The following is a 21,201-nucleotide window of genomic DNA, read 5'->3' on the forward strand; positions in this document are numbered from 1 at the left end:
TTTACTCAATTGCATGATCCAAGTCATTTCTTTGTTTTCAATGTTAAATTTTCAGAATAAGGCCCTTTGTGTGTTGTAAGGCAGGCAACACATGGACAGGCAAACAGCTTTTGGAAACGCCATATCTCCATCTGCATATCTTAAGTCACTCTTAATTTTCATGTGATGACTTCTGTTTCTTGTTTTCTTCAACTTTTTTTTTCCTTCTGTCTGTCTTTCAGGCAGACGTGTCGGTGGAGGCGATGAGACAGCACTTTCAGGAGACGTCTCTGGAGTATGTTTGCAAGCTGCAGGAGATACAGGAGAGAAAGAAGTTTGAGTGTGTTGAGCCTGTGAGTGCATGACCCTTCATCCAGATGGTCATTCAACTTGATTTGTTTCAACATGGTTTGCTTTCATGTTTGTCTATCAACAGCATTTGGTATGGTTTCACATGCCACTAAAAAGAAAGGAAACACATTTAATGAAATAACTCTCAATGCTGTGAAGCGATTGTACAGCAGCAGAATACACATTACAAATATACATTTATGAATGTGTTTATATATATATATATATATATATATATATATATATATATATATATATATATATATGTACACTATTTCATCTGTATTGTCATAAAACTATAAACTATAAAACCAAATAGAATAACAAAAATAAGGGCTATGTTTGGAATGGCGTACTGGCATAATACTCTTAATATTTCTTGTAATGTTGTAAGTTTGCAAATTTTATACAAAACTGAGTTTAAAATGAATAAATTAAACTTTGATTCTAAAATGAAAGTGGACACTATGTATATACAGGTAAGTTACATTATAACAGTATTGGTAACCATAATCCTATTTACCAAGGCTGCATTTATTTGTTTAAAAATACTGAGGAAAAAGTGTAGCCTCCCGTATATCAAATAAATAAATGAAATAGAATTATATTCAGTGAGAGCTGTAAGTACAGCATGGTTACATTTGGTGCAATTACCACACACAAAAGCCTCTTTTAAATATGGGTTTGTCCAGGCCATTTGCAAGTGGGTCTATTTGGGCCCGCATTCTCACTAATTCACCTAGGACACACAATTTAATAGTTTGCATAAGCACATAAATTAGTATCCTTCTAATTTTGTGTTTTAGTGTTTTAGCAGAGGAAATATTTACCTGATTACTTTCCAGTTTATGGATGTCTGTTTGACTTTCTACTTACATGAAACCGTGTTATTTAACTTCACATAGAGATTTAGACACAAAAACATATATGAACATGGTAATGTCTGTCCTAGTGGATATAAGTAGTTCTATCTTTTTTTTCTTTCTCTCATTCCCTTCTTCCCCCCTCTCTCTCTTGTGCAGATGCTGGCATTCTTCCAGACTGTATTTACTTTCTATCATCAGGGATATGAGTTGGCCAAAGATTTTGATCATTACAAAAAGGCCCTTCAAATCAATATTCAAAATGTAAGTAAAAACTTTCATAATGTTTTTGACTTTAATACTCTAAACTTTAAATCTTTTCGTAAAGATTTGTAAAATATATATTTTTATTTCATATATGCAATGAATATGTAAAATATTAAACATAAACAGCATATAAACTGTTTATCAACACATGTAGAGTGATTTGCCAATATGTGTCAGTCTTCACTCACATTCTTCTTGTTAATATTATTGGCTCGCTGAGTGACATGGAAAGAGAGTTACCAAGACAGGATACAGCAGCGTTTTGAGAGGGCCAAGGTTTCCAAGGGAAACTTAAAGGCCTTTGTTTGCATTGACCTTCCATTGTGTTTAACTTCTAAGCCGGAAGTTTGAGAGCCGACTTCCTCCCTTGTCCTATTTGATTGGACCGCGTCACTGTCCTCGCTGGTGTTTTGTTTCGAATCAGTTATAAATCAGTTGTGATGGTCAGGGTCAGAGTTCTGAGGATGTATAGATTGAAAACATTGATTAGACTGTTTAAGCACATTGAGGTGTTTTTTTAATGGATTGAGTAATTTCCCAATGGATTCCAAAGATTTTGGGAATTCCATCAGTGTAAATTCCCAGTTACCAGGCCCTCACAGAATTTGTAAAACTTACTCAATGATTGTGTTATTTTGTTGTGCCTCTGCTTTCAGACTCGGAGTCGTTTTGAGGGCACACGCTCTGAGGTGTTTGAGTTATTGAAGAGAATCAAAGAGTCGCCACAGGAGTACAGACAGACCAGCCCCATCAGCAGCGAGGGCTACCTTTACATGCAGGAGAAACGTACGCAAGACAATTTTTATGATGGAACTCTTTTGTGCCTATTACTTTTACTGACTGTCATGCCATGTATCCTGCGCTTTGCTGGTTGCATTACTGATAGTTATTGCTATTTCTGCAGGACCTCCTCCTTTTGGATCCAGCTGGGTGAAACGCTATTGCACGTTTGTCAAAGAACAAAAAATTCTACACATGAAAACGTTTGACCAGAGATCAGGCGGGAAGCTTGTAAGTTCTCATCACACGTGACACATTATTCTTGATAATGGCATGTTTCATATAATATTAATGTATTGCTGATCTGCTGTTCACAGAATGTTCTGTATCCTTTCAGGGTGAGACGGACTCTGTTACAATGAAGTCTTGTGTCCGCAAAACCACAGACACACTTGACAGGAGGTTCTGCCTAGACATAGAGATCACAGATCGGTATGTTGGCCGTAACCAGAGGCTATAATGGTTTGCATGAATAAATGTAATGATGCGTTTCTGATTCACAAGAAATAATGTCGTTTATGCATCAAAAATAAAAACTTTTACAATGTTTTACTATGACTCACTTGTAACCCAGTATTCCTTGACAAGTAGATTTTTTTGCTTAAAGGGGACATGAAATAGAAAATCAAAATGTCCTTTTTACACATGCAAGTTTCTTACCCAGCTAACTCCACTGTTGTAAATAAATTGAATTGAGTTGAAACGCCCCTTAACAGGCACATGTAAATCAAGGATGTGTACCCTTAACAACTCATGTCTGTCCACCGATCACATGAGTGGTACTGCTGTTGAGCAAAACCTTCGGAAGTTATTTTGTCCCTGGATGTAGACAAACTGCACTTCCAAAAATGGTGCATACCCTTCCCAAGAGATCAAACTATTAGAAATGCAAGTTTTAAGTTTATTTTTAACAGCTGGCCTTAGTGATTGAAAGAGAATGGTTTTAGTTTGGTCATCTCATTTCTGAACGGACTCTTCATTTTTTTTTTTATCTCAACAAGCTGACAGTTTTTCTAAATATCTTGTATTGCAAGTTACACCAGTGGCAAGTATTTTGTCTTCAGAAGCAATCGTTATGGTTGCATTGGATATTTTTTTGCCAATCAGTTTGCCAAGTGTTTTGTGACAGAGAGTGAACATAATATAAAGCATTTTATAACCCCTTTGAAAACAAATCCAACAAAATTAGTTGTTTTTGATTGTTAAGGTTTATACATTTAACTTATGATGATAATAAACAGGAAAAGAAAAACAATATGACTGTAAATCCCTCTGAAACTACTGTGTTTAACATGAGTGCGAGACAAATTAGATTCATTGGCACTACATCTCATTTGTCAGAGGATAAGGAAAATCTAAATATTTTGATCATCCAGGATACACTCAGAACCCTCATTAATCAAAGCCAAAGCTGAACCGGGCAGAGTGTATGATGAACGCTAATCGTGTGCTTCATGAGGATGGTTAGTGGAATCTTTTAAATAGCACATCAGGATGTTTCCAAATTAGAATATGACTCAATATCAAAATGAATATGCCTTTGATTTCCATAATCCAATGTATTTTCAAGTGAAAAGGATCTTAAACAAGAAAAATGACTGGATTTTGGTCCATTTCAAATTGATTGGACAGTCAAAGTTAATAGACAACCCCAGATTTGCACCATAAAAGCTGCATGTGTGCTAGAGCTGCACGATTCATTTTTTAAAAGATCGCAATCTCGATTCAAACTCCCACACGATCTCATTCCTAAATGACAACATTTCGCCTGTGTCAATTAAACCTGGAACGCTGGAACGTTCAGATCTGCGTCTGCGCTACCGCTGATCCAGAGAGAGCAGTTGTTATATATAGTGTAAATATGAAACGGCTTCACAAACAGTCTTTTAAACCACACAGTATCATTTCTGTGTTAAAATATTCATATATTCATAGAAGAACTGGAATAAAAGTTTATAGTTCAGACATATGTAAACACTGTCAAAATAGAGTAAATCACCTTTTGAAAGTACATAACTTGACACTTCAAATAACAATTGTATGTATTACTTTGTTACGCCACCAGGTGGTGACAAGAGACTGTTAAAAAAAAAATCTATTTGTCATTGAATCATTCATTTAATAACAGATTTGTAAAAAAAAAAAAAAAAACTGATTAATGTTCCCAGTAATGAAACAATGAAGTATTCATGAGTGAGTCATTGAATCATTCATTCAAATCATTCATTTTTTTCAAATAATTCATTCAGATTTTAAATAGACTCCAGCATTTATCATTTTTTCAGAAACTCTTGTAAATGACATGTTATTTTGTTTAGTTGTCTGTTGTGAAAGAGTTGTGATCTCTGTTTGAAACCAAAAATCGTGCAGCACTAATTATTTTCTCCTGAATGTAAAGATAGCCCTCGCTTCTGAAGGGACTGGTCTGTCTGTATTCCTTTAATTCTCTTCGTTAACTTAACTTCATTAACACTCAAAGTGTGTGCCCTCAAAACAACTCTGTGTCTGATCCAGAGGCACAACCTTAAAATAATAGAAACATGAAATGGAAAGGCACTTTGCAGTTACTACATTTTGATAAAACAATTTTAGAGCTGTTTAGAAATGAATCATGCTCTAAAAGACAAATAATCTACAATAAACAGGTAGTTGTGTTCAGTTTTAATTTTGTATATAGCAGCAGGGTAAGTCTGTGTGTTTTTTTTTTTTTTTTTTTTTCTAGACCAGGTACAGTGCTGACAGTCCAGGCAATCTCAGAAGATGACCACAGATTCTGGATGCATGCGATGGGAGGAAAGGAGCCGGTGTGTCAATCCCTCACTTCAACTTCAAGCTATATTCAGTCAAAATAATTATCTGATTATCAGTTGACAAAACATGAGGTTAATTTAAATTGTAGTAATATTGAAAAACATTAAAAACACACACACACACACACACACACACACACACACACACATATATATAATTTTAATTTTAATCATCTACCGACCCCAAACTTTTGAATGGTAGTGTGTACTTGAAAGCATTTTAATGATCAGTAATAGTCTTTTGTTTGGTATATAAATTCAGTTCTGTTTGGTGTAATGTGTTTCATGTTGGTCTGGTTTGTGTTTTCTGATGTTTATCTCTCACGCACAGATGCAGTATCTCAACCGAACACATTCAAGAGAAAGAGGAAGTGAGTGAACTCAAATTAATGTCAGAGCTACTGTTTATAGCTAAAGTTTACCTTTAATTGTAGTGCTTATGCACAAACAAACAAAAATGTATATGCTTGTATTTATTGATGGTGCATATATTATGATGTCATTTGTGTATTCCATAGTCGATGCCCAGTTGGATGATGTGGGAATAAGCTTTGTGAAAAATTCAATAAACGCCATTGAAGCCAGAGGTAAATCCCAGTAATGTTTTAATATATGAAAATCATATACAAAATAAGTAACAGCATGTTGCATATGCATATAAAAACATATCAGGCTTTATTTACAGTTTATTGTCTATCAACAAAGGAAAACTTCTGCTAAAACCTTCAGTAAGGTTACATACTGTAGTAACACCCTCTGAACACTAGAGAGCAGAATGATCTAGCAGTTTTTCTCAGCCCAAACCAACAACCTGTTGTGCTTCATTCTGGATAATGCAGGAAAAGCTTGGTGTGCTATTTAGTTTTTCCAGATCATCTGGGATGGTTATACGGTGCCTAACTGTTTTGTTTTGTTTGTTTTTTTTGCAGGCATTAATGATCAGGGTCTGTACAGAGTGGTTGGAGTCAGTTCAAAAGTACAGAAGCTTGTCGGTTTTATGATTGGTAAGTTGAGCCTTGTTGAAAGGTCTGTAATTGTTGGTCAGATTTAGGTGATTTTCTTTGAAGCCCCATAATTGTGTCTAGAGCAAGTGTCCTATTGAGTCTCATTGGCATTCAGACATTCATCTTGTCTGGTGTCTGTCTGTATGTCCCTTTGTCCTGTCCTTTAGGTGACACCTGACTCCATTACTGCAGGCAGGCAATCACATTTCTCTCTCTCTCTCTCTCTCTCTCTCTCTCTCTCTCTCTCTCTCTCTCTCTCTCTCTCTCTCTCTCTCTCTCTCTCTCTCTCTCCTGCAGTCGTAGCATGAGCTGGTATCTCTATGCTCTGAATGTTAAATGCTGTGTCGAGTCGGCAGGCTGCCTGTGCCCCTGCTGCTACATGAACTCAGCCACTCCAGAGTCTAATAGCCATTAACACTCTATACGGATCCACTGTCCTCATCTGAGAACAGCCTGAGCCCTTGTAGTTGGTTCATGAACTTAAAAACCTGCCAAATGTCCAGTGCACAACCAACTATCCATCTCATTTTCAAATTCAGAGCACTGTCATTAACAGGTTCTGCTGTCGCTGGATTAAATCCACACATTCTCTTTATTTAAAGGGACAGTTCATCAAAAAATGAAAATCATTTAATCATCATTAGTTGTTCCAAACCTGTATGCATTTCTTTCTTCTGTGGAACATAAGAGAAGATATTTTAAAGAATATTTGTAACCAGTTTTTTCCCCATTGACTTCCATTCTATTTCTTATCCATACAATGGAATTCAATTGGAAACCGAACTATTTGATTGCCAACAATCTTCAAAATATATTTTTTTGTGTCCCACGGAATAAGGAAATTCATACAGGTTTGAAACAACTTTAGGGCGAATAAATGATGTAGGAATTTTTGGGTGGACTAAAGCTTTAAGGTCTACACAATTAGAATTATGCATTTAGAATTGTTTTTAATGATGTAGGATTATGTAAGTGAATCTTAACAAAGAAATATAATGCTATACGTTAGTATCCAGATGAATCCGTTCCACAGCGATATAATCATAATGCCTGTATGCCAATTTCAATTGCTATATTTGTTTTATTGACAGACTCTTCCTCACAATGTGACTCAGGAGGATGAGCATACATTATGTTGTATTGAGATGTCGGTAGAATGCAAATTAAGTGTTAAGATGAAACCACATAGTGCTAAAACGTTATCTGTATCAGAGACGTGATGTGCTCACAAGTCACAACACTTAAGGATTCGTTTGTGCTCACAAGGAACACTGGTTGAAAACTCAGGTAGTTGACATGCCATTTTAATAAAGCAATAAGCCATGAGAGGCCAAGCGACTGTTATAATTTATTAACAATATTTGCAGAACCTGCATCAATTTTATAACAACTTCTAGTTATACAAAATAATCACAATCACAACAAAAAAAAAATAAGCAGCAAAACTGTTTTGAACATTGATAATAATAAGAAATGTTTCTTGAGCATTGAAGATTAGAGTAATGAAAATGCAGCTTTTGCTAATAAATTACATATTAAAATATATTAAATTTAAAAGTTTGATTTGAAGTAATATTGCACAGTTTTGCTGTATTTTTGATCAAATGAATGTAGACTTCTGCAAAACTTATTTCAAAAATATTTTTACTCCAAACTTTCAACAGTAGTTTCAAGTTTGTGTATACAGTCTGTGTATTGCAGGCTGTCTGAGGGTTGAGTTGAGGTTATAGAACACCAGCGTTTTAAATGAGAGCAGAACTGGGAAAGAGAGAATTTATCTCTGTCTCAAACTCTTCTCTGCTGTTTGTGTCGTCAACAGCGGACTGCATTATAAAATGTAAATAGTTTAGAACAGGTTGGAGCACGTTGAATTCAGCGACTTGACTGAATACAATCAGACTTGCAGTTTAAGACAGAGAATATTATATATGCAATATGCCTTTGCAGATAGCACACAACGATTCAGACCTGCCGCTCAGGTTTGATTGAGAATGAATTTACTTATATTATATATATATGACTAAAATGGTGTTCATAAGTGACCTAAGACATTTTTTGACTATCTACTGTGTTATATAAAAACACACTTAGACATTTCCATGGTAACAACCAGACAGAGATGTGATTGTCAGTGCTTTGGCTGAATTCTTCAAAAGTTACAAACTCAAAGCAGAAAATTTTAAACATTTGCATACTCTTTGTCCAACCTCCTGGCAGGAAAGTATTTATAGATCCATAAACCCATATGTGAGCAGTGATACTACCTCAAATGTAGAAGGGAAATTAACTGAATGAATCAGTTCTCCATATGTCCTCCCCTCAAATCGTCCGTACTCTGACCCTCAGCCCTTTCTCTGTCTCACTTTCTTTATCTTTCTCATTGTACTTGATCTATGCTGAGCATCCTAATCGGGTCCTAGTAGGGTTACACTAAAACTGGCTCAGAAATGTTTTACCAAGAGTTTATCATTTATTTCTGCTTTTTTCTTTTCTTTCCTTTTCTTTTTTTTAATTGCAATTTTAGGCATTACAGGGATTATTCAAAACAAATAAATAGAAAAGAACAAAGGGGGGTTAGCACATCACAAGTGAAACATGAAACCTCCATCTTGAATCCCTTATTTCTGCTTCTTTTAAATGTGTTTTGTGTTTATTTTGATTGTATCATTTTACTGTTGTCCCAGACTTTTCAAAATGCACTACTGTTGAAAAGTTTAGGGTCTTTTTTTAAAGAAATTAATACTTTTATCCAGCATTCATAATGTTGCAAAATTATAGTTCAAATGAAGGCTGTTCTTTTGTTCTTTCTTATTCATCAAATAATCCAAGAATCCTGAATATTTTTATCATAGTTTCCACAAAAATATTAAGCGGCACAACTGTTTTTTTAACAGTGATGTAAAAATAAAAATAAAATAGAAAAATGTTTCTTAAGCACTGAGTCATCATATTAGAATGATTTCTGAAGGATCGTGTAACAGTGAAAATTGGAGTGATGGCTGCTGCAAAACAAAAAAAGATTTGCCATCATAGGAATAAATTACATTTTAAAAAATATTCAAATAGAAAACATTTACAGTGTATTTTAAATTGTAATGTTTCACAATATTAATGTTTTCACATCACATGCAGCTTTGATGGCCAAACAAGACAATTCAATTTTTTTAAATAATCTTACCGATGTAAGGGGATTTACAGTCAAAGTCCCAGAACCAGATATGATGAATGAAGAAACGGAGTCAGAATTATAATAAATTGAAGAAAGGTTTTACTGGATATAGTTTGCAGTTTCATCAGCAGAAGTCAGCTTTTCATAGGCCACCCCACTTACAGTTACAAAGATCACAGCAGTTATACCCTTCACCAAGGTCTAAGCTACGTCCTTGCTTCAGGTTGAATGATTCTCATTGGCCAAGAAATAGATAGACCTAGTAATTTTCTACACATATACAGATAGACTGAAGCATATCTCCATCGATTAGGCAGCTGATACTCGGACCCTGAAGTTAGGCACGTCGTGACCTTCAAGGTCACAGATTTGGGTTGCTGGGCGCCAGCATGTCCAGAACAACAACTCAGTCAATCTCCAATAATGCCAGTTGTTCCTTAACCTGTAACCAAGAAGACTAACACACACACACACCGACACACAGCTTCTTCAAGGTTGGATTTGGCCAGGCTCGAACTATAAACAGGAGAGTCTTCTCAAAACATCAAGATAATACGTTCTTTCTCTCAAGGAGAGGACACTTTAGTCTAAATGAAAAGTAAGGCTTTAACTGAGAAATGGTCCCTTAAACTATAGACTTCAACGATCCCTGCGACCATTGCTGGCAGAATACCCTAGAAAAGCAGATAAATGTATTGACATAAGTCCATACTTCATTTCTGGAAGCCGGGCTAAATAAGCAAGCACTGTTACTGCATTCAGATATCAGAGAATACATGAAAAGAACATTTCAGTAATCACACTGGTAGCTTCTATAACAAAGTAAAATCTCATTAGCTTAGAGAAGTCATTCAACTCCTGTGATGTCTAGAAGGAAAAATATGGATTAGGCTAATACCTTGATTATAATCACTCATTAGATAGGAGCAGTAGATCCAAACCACCCCCTTCACCGACCATAGTTTTTTGCCCTCTAATAAAGATTATTTGATCTTAATTCTTTATTGTTTTGTGATCTGTAGATGAGAAGAGCAATGAAATAGATTTAGCATCCTGCGAGGACTGGGATGTCAAAACCATCACCAGTGCTTTAAAGCTTTACCTGAGGTGAGTTTGTACTTTCTACATTCCGTTTCTGTTTGCAGATTATAAACACAACATAGTTTCTATATGTGACCCTGGATCACAAAACCAGTCTTATGTTGCACGGGTATATTTGTGGCAAAAGCCAACAAAACATTGCATTGGTAAAAATTTAGATATAGATTTTTCTTTTATGCCAAGAATCATTAGGATATTAAGTAAAGATCATGTTCCATGAAGATATTTAGTAAATTTCCCACCTTAAATATATAAAACATTTATTTTTGTGAATGGATGCAGCACTATGGCCAATAGAAATGGACAACTTTAAAGGCGATTTTCTCAATATTTCGTTTTTTCTGTACCCTCAGATTCCAGATTTTCAAATAATTGTATCTCGGCCAAATATTGTCCTATCCTAACAAACCATACATCAATGGAAAGATTATATATTCAGCTTTCAGATGATGTATAAATCTCAATAAAAAAAAAAAAATACCCATAAGACTGGTTTTGTGGTCCAGGGTCACATATATCCTTTCTCTAAATGTACTGATTGTAATTTGACAGAATAGGCCTACACCATTCAGCATTAAGGCTTTTAATTAATATTGCTTTTAATTGATTTCTGTAATTGATTTGTAACAATAGAATAGCACAAGGCAGTTTTTGTAATGCAGCAGAAAAAGAGTTGTATGTGTGTGTTGTCTTTGTACTGCATTACAAGTATGAATGATATTGGTGTGCTCATTTTGGGCTAACGGTGCTGGGACGTGTGCCAGATACTGAGCGAAAGTACCTTCAGATGAACTTGGTTATCACAGTGTGTATGTGTGTTTGTGTGCTCATCTAATTTCTTGCAGTGATCAGCCACATTAATCATAGTGTTGTGTATATAATAATGCCCAATAAAGCCGATAAATCTCTCTCTCTCTCTCTCTCTCTCTCTCTCTCTCTCTCTCTCTCTCTCTCTCTCTCTCTCTCTCTCTCTCTCTCTCTCTCTCTCTCTCTCTCTCTCTCTCTCTCTCTCTCTCTCTCTCTCTCTCTCTCTCTCTCTCTCTCTCTCTCTCTCTCTCTCTCTCTCTCTCTCTCTCTCTCTCTCTCTCTCTCTCTCTCTCTCTCTCTCTCTCTCTCTCTCTCTCTCTCTCTCTCTCTCTAGGAGCCTTCCAGAGCCACTAATGACATACGAGCTGTATAAGGAGTTCATCGTCCCTGCAAGTAAGGTCTTTGTCCTTGCTTAGACAATAATCAAGCAATACCCAATCAATTACTTGACAAATGCCATACAATTATAATATGTGCATGTCAGTGAGAAAAGAGCTTATGATTTGTGAAACTCTTAAGGGGGGTAAATGCTTGTCAAAAGTATCACTGAATTAAATTCTGTTGAAGGACATCTGAAATATGAAAATGACTGCCAAGGAGGGTTGTCCTCAGAAGGTTGTCGTAGGTTATTGTAGGTGTTGTAAGTCAATAGAGGCAGGCCTAAACTACTGTTAGTTATTTTGCTTTTGACAGGCCCACAGGGACTTATTGTATTCAGGTCCCCCTGGAGCAACATTTAGCCACTACTCCACTTCGGCCAATACAGTTACACCCAGTGTTGTTATTGTAAACTAAAACTATTAAAAATGATTTATACAGCTGAAATAAAATAAAATATATATATTACATGAAAAACGCAAATAAATTGAACTGAATGAACTGAAATATGTTAAAGTTGAAGTACTAATTTACTAAAACTAAAACTGAAATGAAAATAAATTAAAGCTAAATAGAAATGAAATTAACTAAAACTAATAAAAATGACAAGCACATGACTGAATTATGAAATTAAAAACAAAAATTATCGAAACATGAAACATAACAGTAATTTTGAAAATATAAAAATTTCTGAAAATATAAAAATAAAAGCTAATTTAAAATATTAATTAAAAACTATAGTAGTACAGTAGCCTAGAAATCTAGACGCACCCTAGCGGCAGCAAATTTTATTTTGCAGCCAGGGTGGTCTAGCAACTCTCCGTTGGCTTTCGAGCTGGAAAAACCAAACTCTAGTCAGGCTCACATAAATACGCGGCTGATGGCCAATATTCACTGATTTTTGCATTCCATCAGTAAGAGCAGAGTGTGAAGGTTGAATTAGCTGAGCAATAGCACAGCTGGACATAAAAAATTGTATTCCACACAACATAATGGGAGATATCAGAATACAAAAGAGGACAAATGTTGATGTGTGTCTCGCTGGCTCATCTCTAGCCAGGACAGGAAATCTTTGTGGTGTATCGAGAGCTATGGTATCTAGGGTAATGTCGGCATACAACCACGAAGGACGAACCACATCCAACAGGAGTAACTGTCCAGCTGCCCAAATCACTGCAGAATTGAATACGCACCTTGACTCTCCTGCTTCCACCAAAACTGTTCAACGGGAGCTCCAAGGAGTCAATATTCATGGTCGGGCTGCTATAGCCAATGTTGGTTTCAGTGGTGCCAACAGTGCAAATCTTGGGCTGTGGACCATGTACAATATGCATTGTTCTCTGATGAGTCCACCTTTGCTGTCTTTCCCACATCTTTAAGAGTTACGGTGTGGAGAAGCCCTAAAGAGGCTCAACACCCGGACTGTTGCTGCTCAGAGTGAAGCACGGGGTGGATCAGTGATGGTTTGGGCTGCTATATAATTGCATTCCCTGCTGTGCTTGATGGGCGCCTCACTTTCAATGACTACTGAACCGTTCTGGAGGAACATGTGCACCTAATGGGTACAAACATTGTGCCCTGAAGGGGTGCTGTGTATTAGCATGATAATGCACCGATACACACAGCAAGACTTGTGACAGAATGGTATAAAGTTGATCATCTCCCATGACCTGCACAGTCACCAGATCTGAATATTTTTGAGCCACTTTGGGGTATTTTGGAGGAGCGAGTCAGAAAAGGTTTTCCTCCACCAGCATCACATGGTGTCCTGGTCACTGTTCAGGAAGAGGAACGGCTCAAAATCCCTCTGGCCACTGTGAAGGACTTGAATGTGTCATTCCCAAGATGAACTGATGTTGTTTGGCCGCAAAAGAAGGCCCTACACCATATTAATAAATTATAGTGGTCTAAAACAGGTGTTTCGGTCCCATTGTTAAACACCTTTATATAAATAATACAAAAGTAACACTGATTACACCAGCCGTAATAAAACATCAAAACCTGAAAGGATTGGGAGTTGAACAAATTAAAAATATCATATTATATTTTAATTTATTTCCTGGACCAACTTTGAGCAGTATCTTGAGATGCTTCTTTTTTAGGAGTTTCTATGCTGGTCATTTATAGGCTAGTTTTTCTGTACTGTTTGGTCCTACTAATTCAATAATATTAAAAATATATTTATTTTAATTCATTATATTACGTTTAAAACAATAAATACATTTTATTTATTTTCAAAATAATTTATACATAGGTGAAATTTAGATTTGTCTCCAAAACTAATTACAAACATTTAAGCATATGCATTTACAAGTTCATGGAAGCAAATTCAGCCAGATGTGTCCAGACTTTTGACTGGTAGTGTTTGTATTTAGTCTTAAAAAAAAAAAAACAAACGGATCAGGTACTGATGGTACATTGAGTGCAGAGTATAACACTCGTATTACTCTTATTGTAAAGTGTAAACTGTGATACTGCATGTTTCATGATGTCTTCTAAAACCCCCCTTCTCTCTCTCTCTCTCTCTCTTTTTTGCTCTACACAGAGAGCGCTAGTCCAGAATCTAGAGTTCAGGCCATTCACTGTCTGGTTCATAAATTGCCAGAGAGGAACAGATTAGTGCTCAGTCTGGTAACCAAGCATCTCGCCAAGTGAGTGGAAGCCGTTTTTTTCTCTCTCTTGTGCATACACATTTTTTTGTGTACATTATCTATTTTATTTCTGCCAACCTTTTACTTCTCTCGGCCGTCAGCCACTTTTTTTCTCTCATTATTTCTCCCTCTCTTCATGCTTACCTTCACTACACAAACACACACCCTTCTTACTGGCAGCACCAGTAGGCTACATCTGTTGCTGAGCAACAGAGCAAACAGGCAGACAGCACTCTGGAGAGAAAAGAGACTGAGCAAAGAGACAACTCCACATGGACTTTCATAGTCTCCATGCTGTTATCTAGATCAACAATTTTGTTTTTCTAGAGAGAAAAAAGCCTTTACCATCTCCTTTACATCCAACAACTGCAAACTTAGAGAAGAGAGTTATGCAACAGCTTTCTGTTAAGAGATTAGATCGGGTAATATATTTCTAAAAAAAATGTTCGCTACAAGGCTTTACCTCAGGCCTAACATTTCTATATAATGTGAATGTAAGCAAATTGAGGATAAGCATATAATCTCTCTAACCTCCGGCAATCAGTGACTGGGAAGCCGCATTTCCTCAAAATATAGAGTGGGATTTGCTGGCAGCCAAAGATGTGCAATTGGAAATTAAATTCAGGTTATCCGCCACTAAATTCCTCTTCCATCCACTCCAGCCCTCGCAAAATGCTTTAGGAGTTGGCGCAGTTGCACACCCATCAGAGATGGAGAGAAAAAAGCCAAATGTTGCCATGTTATCTGAAATATAATCAAAGAGGTGATTAATTGCTGTCTGTCTGTGGCATATATCTTTTCAAAGTGCATCATTTAAAAATGGTAAACTGACATTTCAGGGCTGTTTGTTCGCATTGTTCTGAAACAGGGACAAAATTGTTTTAAGTAAAAAAAAGAAGTTACTTTTTTTTTAAGTTTATTAGTTAAAATGTTTTTGTTAATGTTATTTTGCATTTCTGAATCTTTTAAACTGTGTCAAATTTGTCATTAATAACCATTTTCAGAGGAAGAAAGTTGTTTTGTTTTTTGCTTTTTTCACTCTATTGGATATACAGTACTGTTCAAAAGTTTGGTGTAGGTAAGATTGTTTGGTTACACTTTATTTTAAGGTTATGTGGTACTTACTCAAATAAGTACTGAGTAATATTAATTAACATCAGTGTTGGGGTAGTTACTCAAAAAAAAAAAAGTAATTAGTTACTAGTTACTAGTTATTTCTGTAAATTGTAATGAGATTACTTTACTAGTTACTGCATTTGAAAAGTAACTTCACTACTTATTACTTTACTTTCCCGTTTCTTAATTTACCGTGTAGATACATGGACAAACATCATACCCCTATCATCACTTAGCCTGTCCGCATAGTTTTTATAACGTTAAATGTAGCCTATACAAAATGGCATGTAAAACCTGAAAGAACAATATCCATGTCTGCACAAAGAAATATGCCTCACTGTAAAATCCACAAACAACTGGATAAAGGGCAAATGTCCGCGGTGGTAGACACATAATCAGGGCTGGACTGGGACAAAAAAAAAAATCGGCCCTGGCATTTTGGCCATAATAATAATAGCACACTAATAGACATATATTGTAAAACAAATGCACTGAAAAACAAAACTTTCATAATTAGTTTTGTACTAATTTCTATACTTGAAAGAGATATATTATAAGCACATGATCTTTTATTTTGACGGAAACTGTATCAAGCTTTTATTTTGGCGGAAAACATGGTTTACAAACGCGTCTCATTAAATTTATAGTAAATTACGGTAATCGTCAACTATGCAGATGTGGAAATAATGCGTTATTGGGTAATGGGTTCCTACACTCATGACATAGCCTAGCTAATTGTTTTGAAAGTAACTGTTAGTTCTGCTTACCGCAGGCTCTACACTTTCTCATCTCTGTCCTGATCCTCCTCACTATCCTCATCATCAGCCATGGGAGCTGATGAAGGTCCTGCTGCTGCAGAAAACATTTTGACACATTTAACAGCGTCTGCTTGAAGGGCCTGTGTCTATTTTTCACGCTATTTCTCTGCACATTCCTTGCGTTTCTTCTCCATCTCTCAGACTATTTTGACAGATACACACTGACACACTGCACGCTCGCTCAAAGCCCAAAGGGGGAGGTGTTTAAAGATGTGATTGGACCAGCCCAGTGTCAATCAAGAAAAGATCCAATGGGCCAAGGTGTTTCATGGGACGGTCAGCTACCTTATCAGGAAAAAAAAAACTGACGCAGAATTTTTTTAACTAATAGCCTACATTACACCGGCACACACTTAACCCAGCGCCGCCAATTAAGCAAAACGAATGGGCCGCCGATGTACGAGTTTTATGGTCCGTTAAGACAAAAAACAGAAAAAGAAAAAAAGTATGAGATGTCGGCCCAAAAGGCACGTCAGCCCACTGGGAATCTCCTGGTAGTCCCGATGGCCAGTACTTGCTGCCTGGGCATAGAGTGCATTTCACGCGAATATTTTTGTCCTTTCGAGCAATAAACTGAAAGTAATTTGAATATCGCCACTGGCCGAAACCTCGTCTTCGTCTCCATTTCCCGCTCCCCTTCTCACCAGCAGCTACGTCACTCAAATCGATCTCTATGACAACGGTGCAAGCACGCACACACACACACACACACACACACACACACACAAACACACACAGAGGCATGCACGCACCACTTAAACAGATCAGAGCTTTACACGCAGGCAAACACGGCTTGGGTAACGCAGGAAAGCGTGTTCCTATAGTCTAGTACAGTTGTGTAGTTACCGATATTTTTAGTGTAATGCGTTACTTTACTTCGTTACCCAAAAAAGTAATATCGTTACTGTAATCCGTTACTTTGTAACTCGTTACCCCCAACACTGATTAACATTGAAATCGCAGTAAGGGCCCGGTTTACACCTGATATTAAGAAGTGTTTTCGTTGATCGGATCACAAGTGGATGACGCTAAATAGATGTAAACGGTCTAAAATGTTTTGAGTTTGACTACTTTCAACCACTTCCGAAAACTTACTGGTGGCCGTTCGAACAGTCACAAAAGTCTGCCTACTCTCTGCCTACTGACCTAATGCGCAAACATTATGGGAAGTGCACTGGCCAGACGGGATTCAAACTTTGTCGGCTGAAGACTCAAATTTGGGTTGGAAAAAAGAACCAAGCACAATGTTCTCTCACCATTCCTGATTTCTAATACGCACTTGTGGAAGGCTTGGTCTTGCGGCTTTCAGAGCAGAAATGAAAGCTGCTGCTCTCTGTATGTTGTTCCGTCATCTCCAGGCGCGTTCATATGTGAATTGCACAAGCTTATTTCGTCCATTAGATCAAAAGATCTGAAAAATTTACCCACCCATAGACCCTCCCCTTGAAGAAATCACGACTGAAGTGGTTGAAAGTGGACAAAAGAGACGGGTTAAAATACCAGGTGTAAACGGGAATGTGTCTCCCTCATCTACTTGTGATCCGAATGACCAAAAAAGCATCTTAATGCCAAGTGTAAACAGGGCCAAGGTTTCCTCAAGGTGGTCTCGGACCGTGTTTGTTGTTTTGTTTGAACTGAATTTAATTACCATGTTCAAACAGTATACAGTATATGCCTACATGAACCAAACTAAAAAGAGAAAATGCATCAGGTTCTGACTGCACTAGACACACGTTTTTCATTGCGACTTAGGAAGGAATGATTTGTTTCTTATACAAAGGGTGGTAAGGATACACTTTCATATGATTTACAAATGGATCTACATGGAAAATATAATGAGTAAAGAAGTTTGGCTAAAACTTCTCCAACTGTGAGGCTAATTGCCAAAAGGGTGAAAATTATATTTTAGTCATTCAGCATGCAGTAAAAAAAAAAAAAAAACACACACACACACACACACACACACACACACACAGTTTGAGTATCTCAAGTTTTTGACATGCTGCCAACCCTCTCTTCCCTTATGAAAGTCTTTTGGGTAATGGCGTTAACCCACCTCTCTCTTATTTTGTCATTTGTCTATAATTAACACAACCAGAGTCAATTCAGCAAGGATGCAAGGACACTGAAGATTGTGTCTCTAAGGAATCTTTGTAATAGGAGGTTAACTGCATCTTATCTCACAATCAAAACCAATAATACAAATGCAAATAAATTCAATGTACTCGCTATCTCTTCTCAAAATAAACAATGTGCAGTGATGTCTATCTTTCCTGTTCTTTGAAGTCATTTGATCATAACTTGATAACGTGTGTCTCTCTGTGTGTGTAGTGTTGCAGCCAACAGCAAACAAAACCTGATGACAGTGGCGAACCTGGGTGTAGTGTTTGGCCCCACACTCATGAGGCCGCAGGAAGAAACGGTTGCAGCCATTATGGACCTCAAGTTCCAGAACATTGTGGTGGAGATTCTCATAGAACAGCATGAAAAGGTAAGACTTCTCAAAACTAGTATGGTGGCCAAAAATGTTGTCTAGGTTTGCAGATCGCTAGGTTTAAAGACACAACTACAACTCAGAGAGCATCACATTACAGACAACAGACAGCTAATGAAATCTATTGATTTGAACAATGTTTGATTTTGAACTTTTCTATAAGGCATTGCCCATGCAGAGGTTGATGTACTTCTCTTCACAGCCAGGAGGGGGAACCATGTGTTTTGACTGTACTCTGCTCAGTTAGCTTCTCTTTCTGATGGCTCAAATACAGTTGGACTACCATACTCATTTGACTAAAATACAGGTTAAAACACTGATTTAATCGGCTTTAGATGACAGTAATCTGGTTAATCCTAAAATGGGGTTTATTCTGAGGGACAAAGGGAGAAAGAGTGAGATTATTTCATAATCTCTGAATTATTTAGCCTTCATTTGAAACAGGCTGATGAATTGCTTTCATACTATGCCCAGTGTTGTGACCAATGATCATATTTTAGTATTCAAAATAAACATTAGGATCTATTAATCACTTTTGCTGATTAAATGTTCACTGTTTCATATTATCTTTTGTAAACTGATCTTGAACTAAAAACAATTACATAATAATAATAATAATAATTAAGATTTCATTTAAATAATAATAAAGTGTTGACAGAACAACAGGGGAATTTGTTTGTATTTATCATACACCATTTTTAAGATACGTACATGCACCCAAACAAGATGTGGTTAACATTATGATTGTTTTATTACCCACTGCGACATTAGTACTCACTTCAGTATGTGTGCTTGGCGTATGTAAAAGAATAATGCAAAAAATTGTCAATGTTCTTGTGTTCTGAAAAGCACTCTGAAACAGCGTCCAAAATTCCATAAATAGGCAGATTAATGTTTAATTTACAGCATTCCTAGACAAAATGATATTGCGTATGACCTTGATTTTGTTTTGAGGTAAGTTAAAATAGGTGGGCAAAGCGTTGAGATTCAGAAGGAATGACTCTGCAGAGCAGCAGACTGATTAGCTCCTCTCCAGACTGCTGATACCCCCAGATGCACTCAACAGACAGTGTTTTGCATTCAGGTCCATCTGTAGAGAGAGATAGAAAGAGTAGTTGGAAAAGTTGCGAGACAAAGAAGAGACGAGGGGGGAAAGTGTGTAGACTGAGGGCAACGAGAGAGAGAGGGGTGAGAGGGTAACAAGAGAGAGGCAGATCTGGAATGAGAAAGACAAGGAAGAAAGTATGAGAGAGGGAGAGAGAGGAATGGGCAAAGACTGAGATGGAAAAAGAGAGAGAGAGAGAGAGAGCAGGCTTTGCTGTCGTCTGCAGAATTTCACAACTGTATCAGATTTCTATCCCTTCTACCAGCTCCCTCATTCCTTTGTTCATCCCTGTCGAGAGTTCCACACTTCTGTTAACCTCCGTCACTCACACTGCCCGTCTGGGGTTCAAATGTAAACACTGCGTGACTGTAATGAAGTCGACGCTATTATGAAAACATGTTTCCTGTGTTGTCACTGAACGGCTGCCACTCGTTCAAATGCATGTCAGTTTCAGCTTCTCACAATCAACTGGGCAATGTGCCTGGGTTATCTTATTTAGGCTTAACTCTCATGAGAGGTCTTTTGATGCCTGTTGCTGTTAATGAAGCTTGCAAACATCTCTTATATAGCAAAAGTTCACCTAAAACATGAAGTTTATTTATTGACTAATTTTCATGTCTTTTCAAAAACTTTTTGATTGTCCTTTTTCTGTAGAAGTGTTGAAAAATGTCCATGCTACTCTCTTCCAAGTAAATGGTGATGAAGGCCCAGGCACACCGTACCAATATCAAAGAACTAGCACAGATGAATTTCGGCTGTGGTGTGCTTTAGCACACCCCAGAGACTACACCCCTGAGTGGAAATAACCAGCAGGTGGCAGTAGTCTGTATTTATCATTCTAAAAGGAAAGAGCTAGGACTGCAGCTGACAAACCGTAAACAAAGCAGTTGTTTCGTTGTTTGCTTGCTTTCATCACTTCGGTTTTTATACTCGTGGACTGGTTTGTTAAGCTTAACAGCCAATCAGAACAGGCCCTGTCAGCGATTCAACATGCTCAACATACCAGGCAGGGGTCTGATTAGTGTCAACGGTGCAGAAATCGCCACAAAAACTAGGCCGACAGATGCTCAACTATCGCCTGACATTGCTTGATGGCTGACCGTTGGCTTGGTGTGTCGACTTTTAAGCTCTAAAAAGCACCATAAAAGCATCATAAAATGGATGCATACGAGCTGTGTCCTTATTCCATGTGTTCTGAAGTCAGATGATATCTTTTGACCTCAAAATCTTTACAAATAAACCACAATTTCGACAACTGAAAATATTCGGCTGAAGCAAAGAAAAAAAAAGAATTTTCAGCAGAAACGGTTTTGAAGGGCTTAAATCATTGACCGGAAATATTGAGTTTAATTAGCGCTTCTCCAATGACGCGGGTGTTGTGTTTGGCCCTACACTCATGAGGCTGCAGGAGAAATGGTTGCGGCCATTACGGACCTCAAATTCCAGAAAATTGTGGTTGAGATTCTCATAGAACAGCATGAAAAGCAACTTCTCACTGGAGATGCGTG

General features: G+C 37.1%; 1 protein-coding gene across 3 annotated transcripts in view; it reads left to right on the top strand.

Moving 5' to 3' along the window:
• arhgap10 (Rho GTPase activating protein 10) overlaps positions 1-21,201 on the top strand; it is an 87,777-nt gene that overhangs the window by 38,888 nt on the left and 27,688 nt on the right. For 2 of the 3 annotated variants that reach the window (XM_081362066.1, XM_081362068.1), the window contains exons 6-16: positions 222-332; positions 1,353-1,457; positions 2,117-2,246; positions 2,365-2,471; positions 2,578-2,672; positions 4,963-5,044; positions 5,382-5,421; positions 5,569-5,637; positions 5,980-6,054; positions 10,246-10,330; positions 11,466-11,524. In XM_081362066.1, the coding sequence (XP_081218192.1) occupies positions 222-332; positions 1,353-1,457; positions 2,117-2,246; positions 2,365-2,471; positions 2,578-2,672; positions 4,963-5,044; positions 5,382-5,421; positions 5,569-5,637; positions 5,980-6,054; positions 10,246-10,330; positions 11,466-11,524 (958 nt within the window). Of the gene's footprint in view, positions 1-221; positions 333-1,352; positions 1,458-2,116; positions 2,247-2,364; positions 2,472-2,577; positions 2,673-4,962; positions 5,045-5,381; positions 5,422-5,568; positions 5,638-5,979; positions 6,055-10,245; positions 10,331-11,465; positions 11,525-14,054; positions 14,161-18,425; positions 18,586-21,201 lie in introns of all 3 variants that reach the window. The other variant, XM_081362067.1, reaches the window with a different exon arrangement.

Source organism: Scardinius erythrophthalmus (genome assembly GCF_964197995.2).
Source record: "Scardinius erythrophthalmus genome assembly, chromosome: 3".
Taxonomy (NCBI): Eukaryota; Metazoa; Chordata; class Actinopteri; order Cypriniformes; family Leuciscidae; genus Scardinius; species Scardinius erythrophthalmus.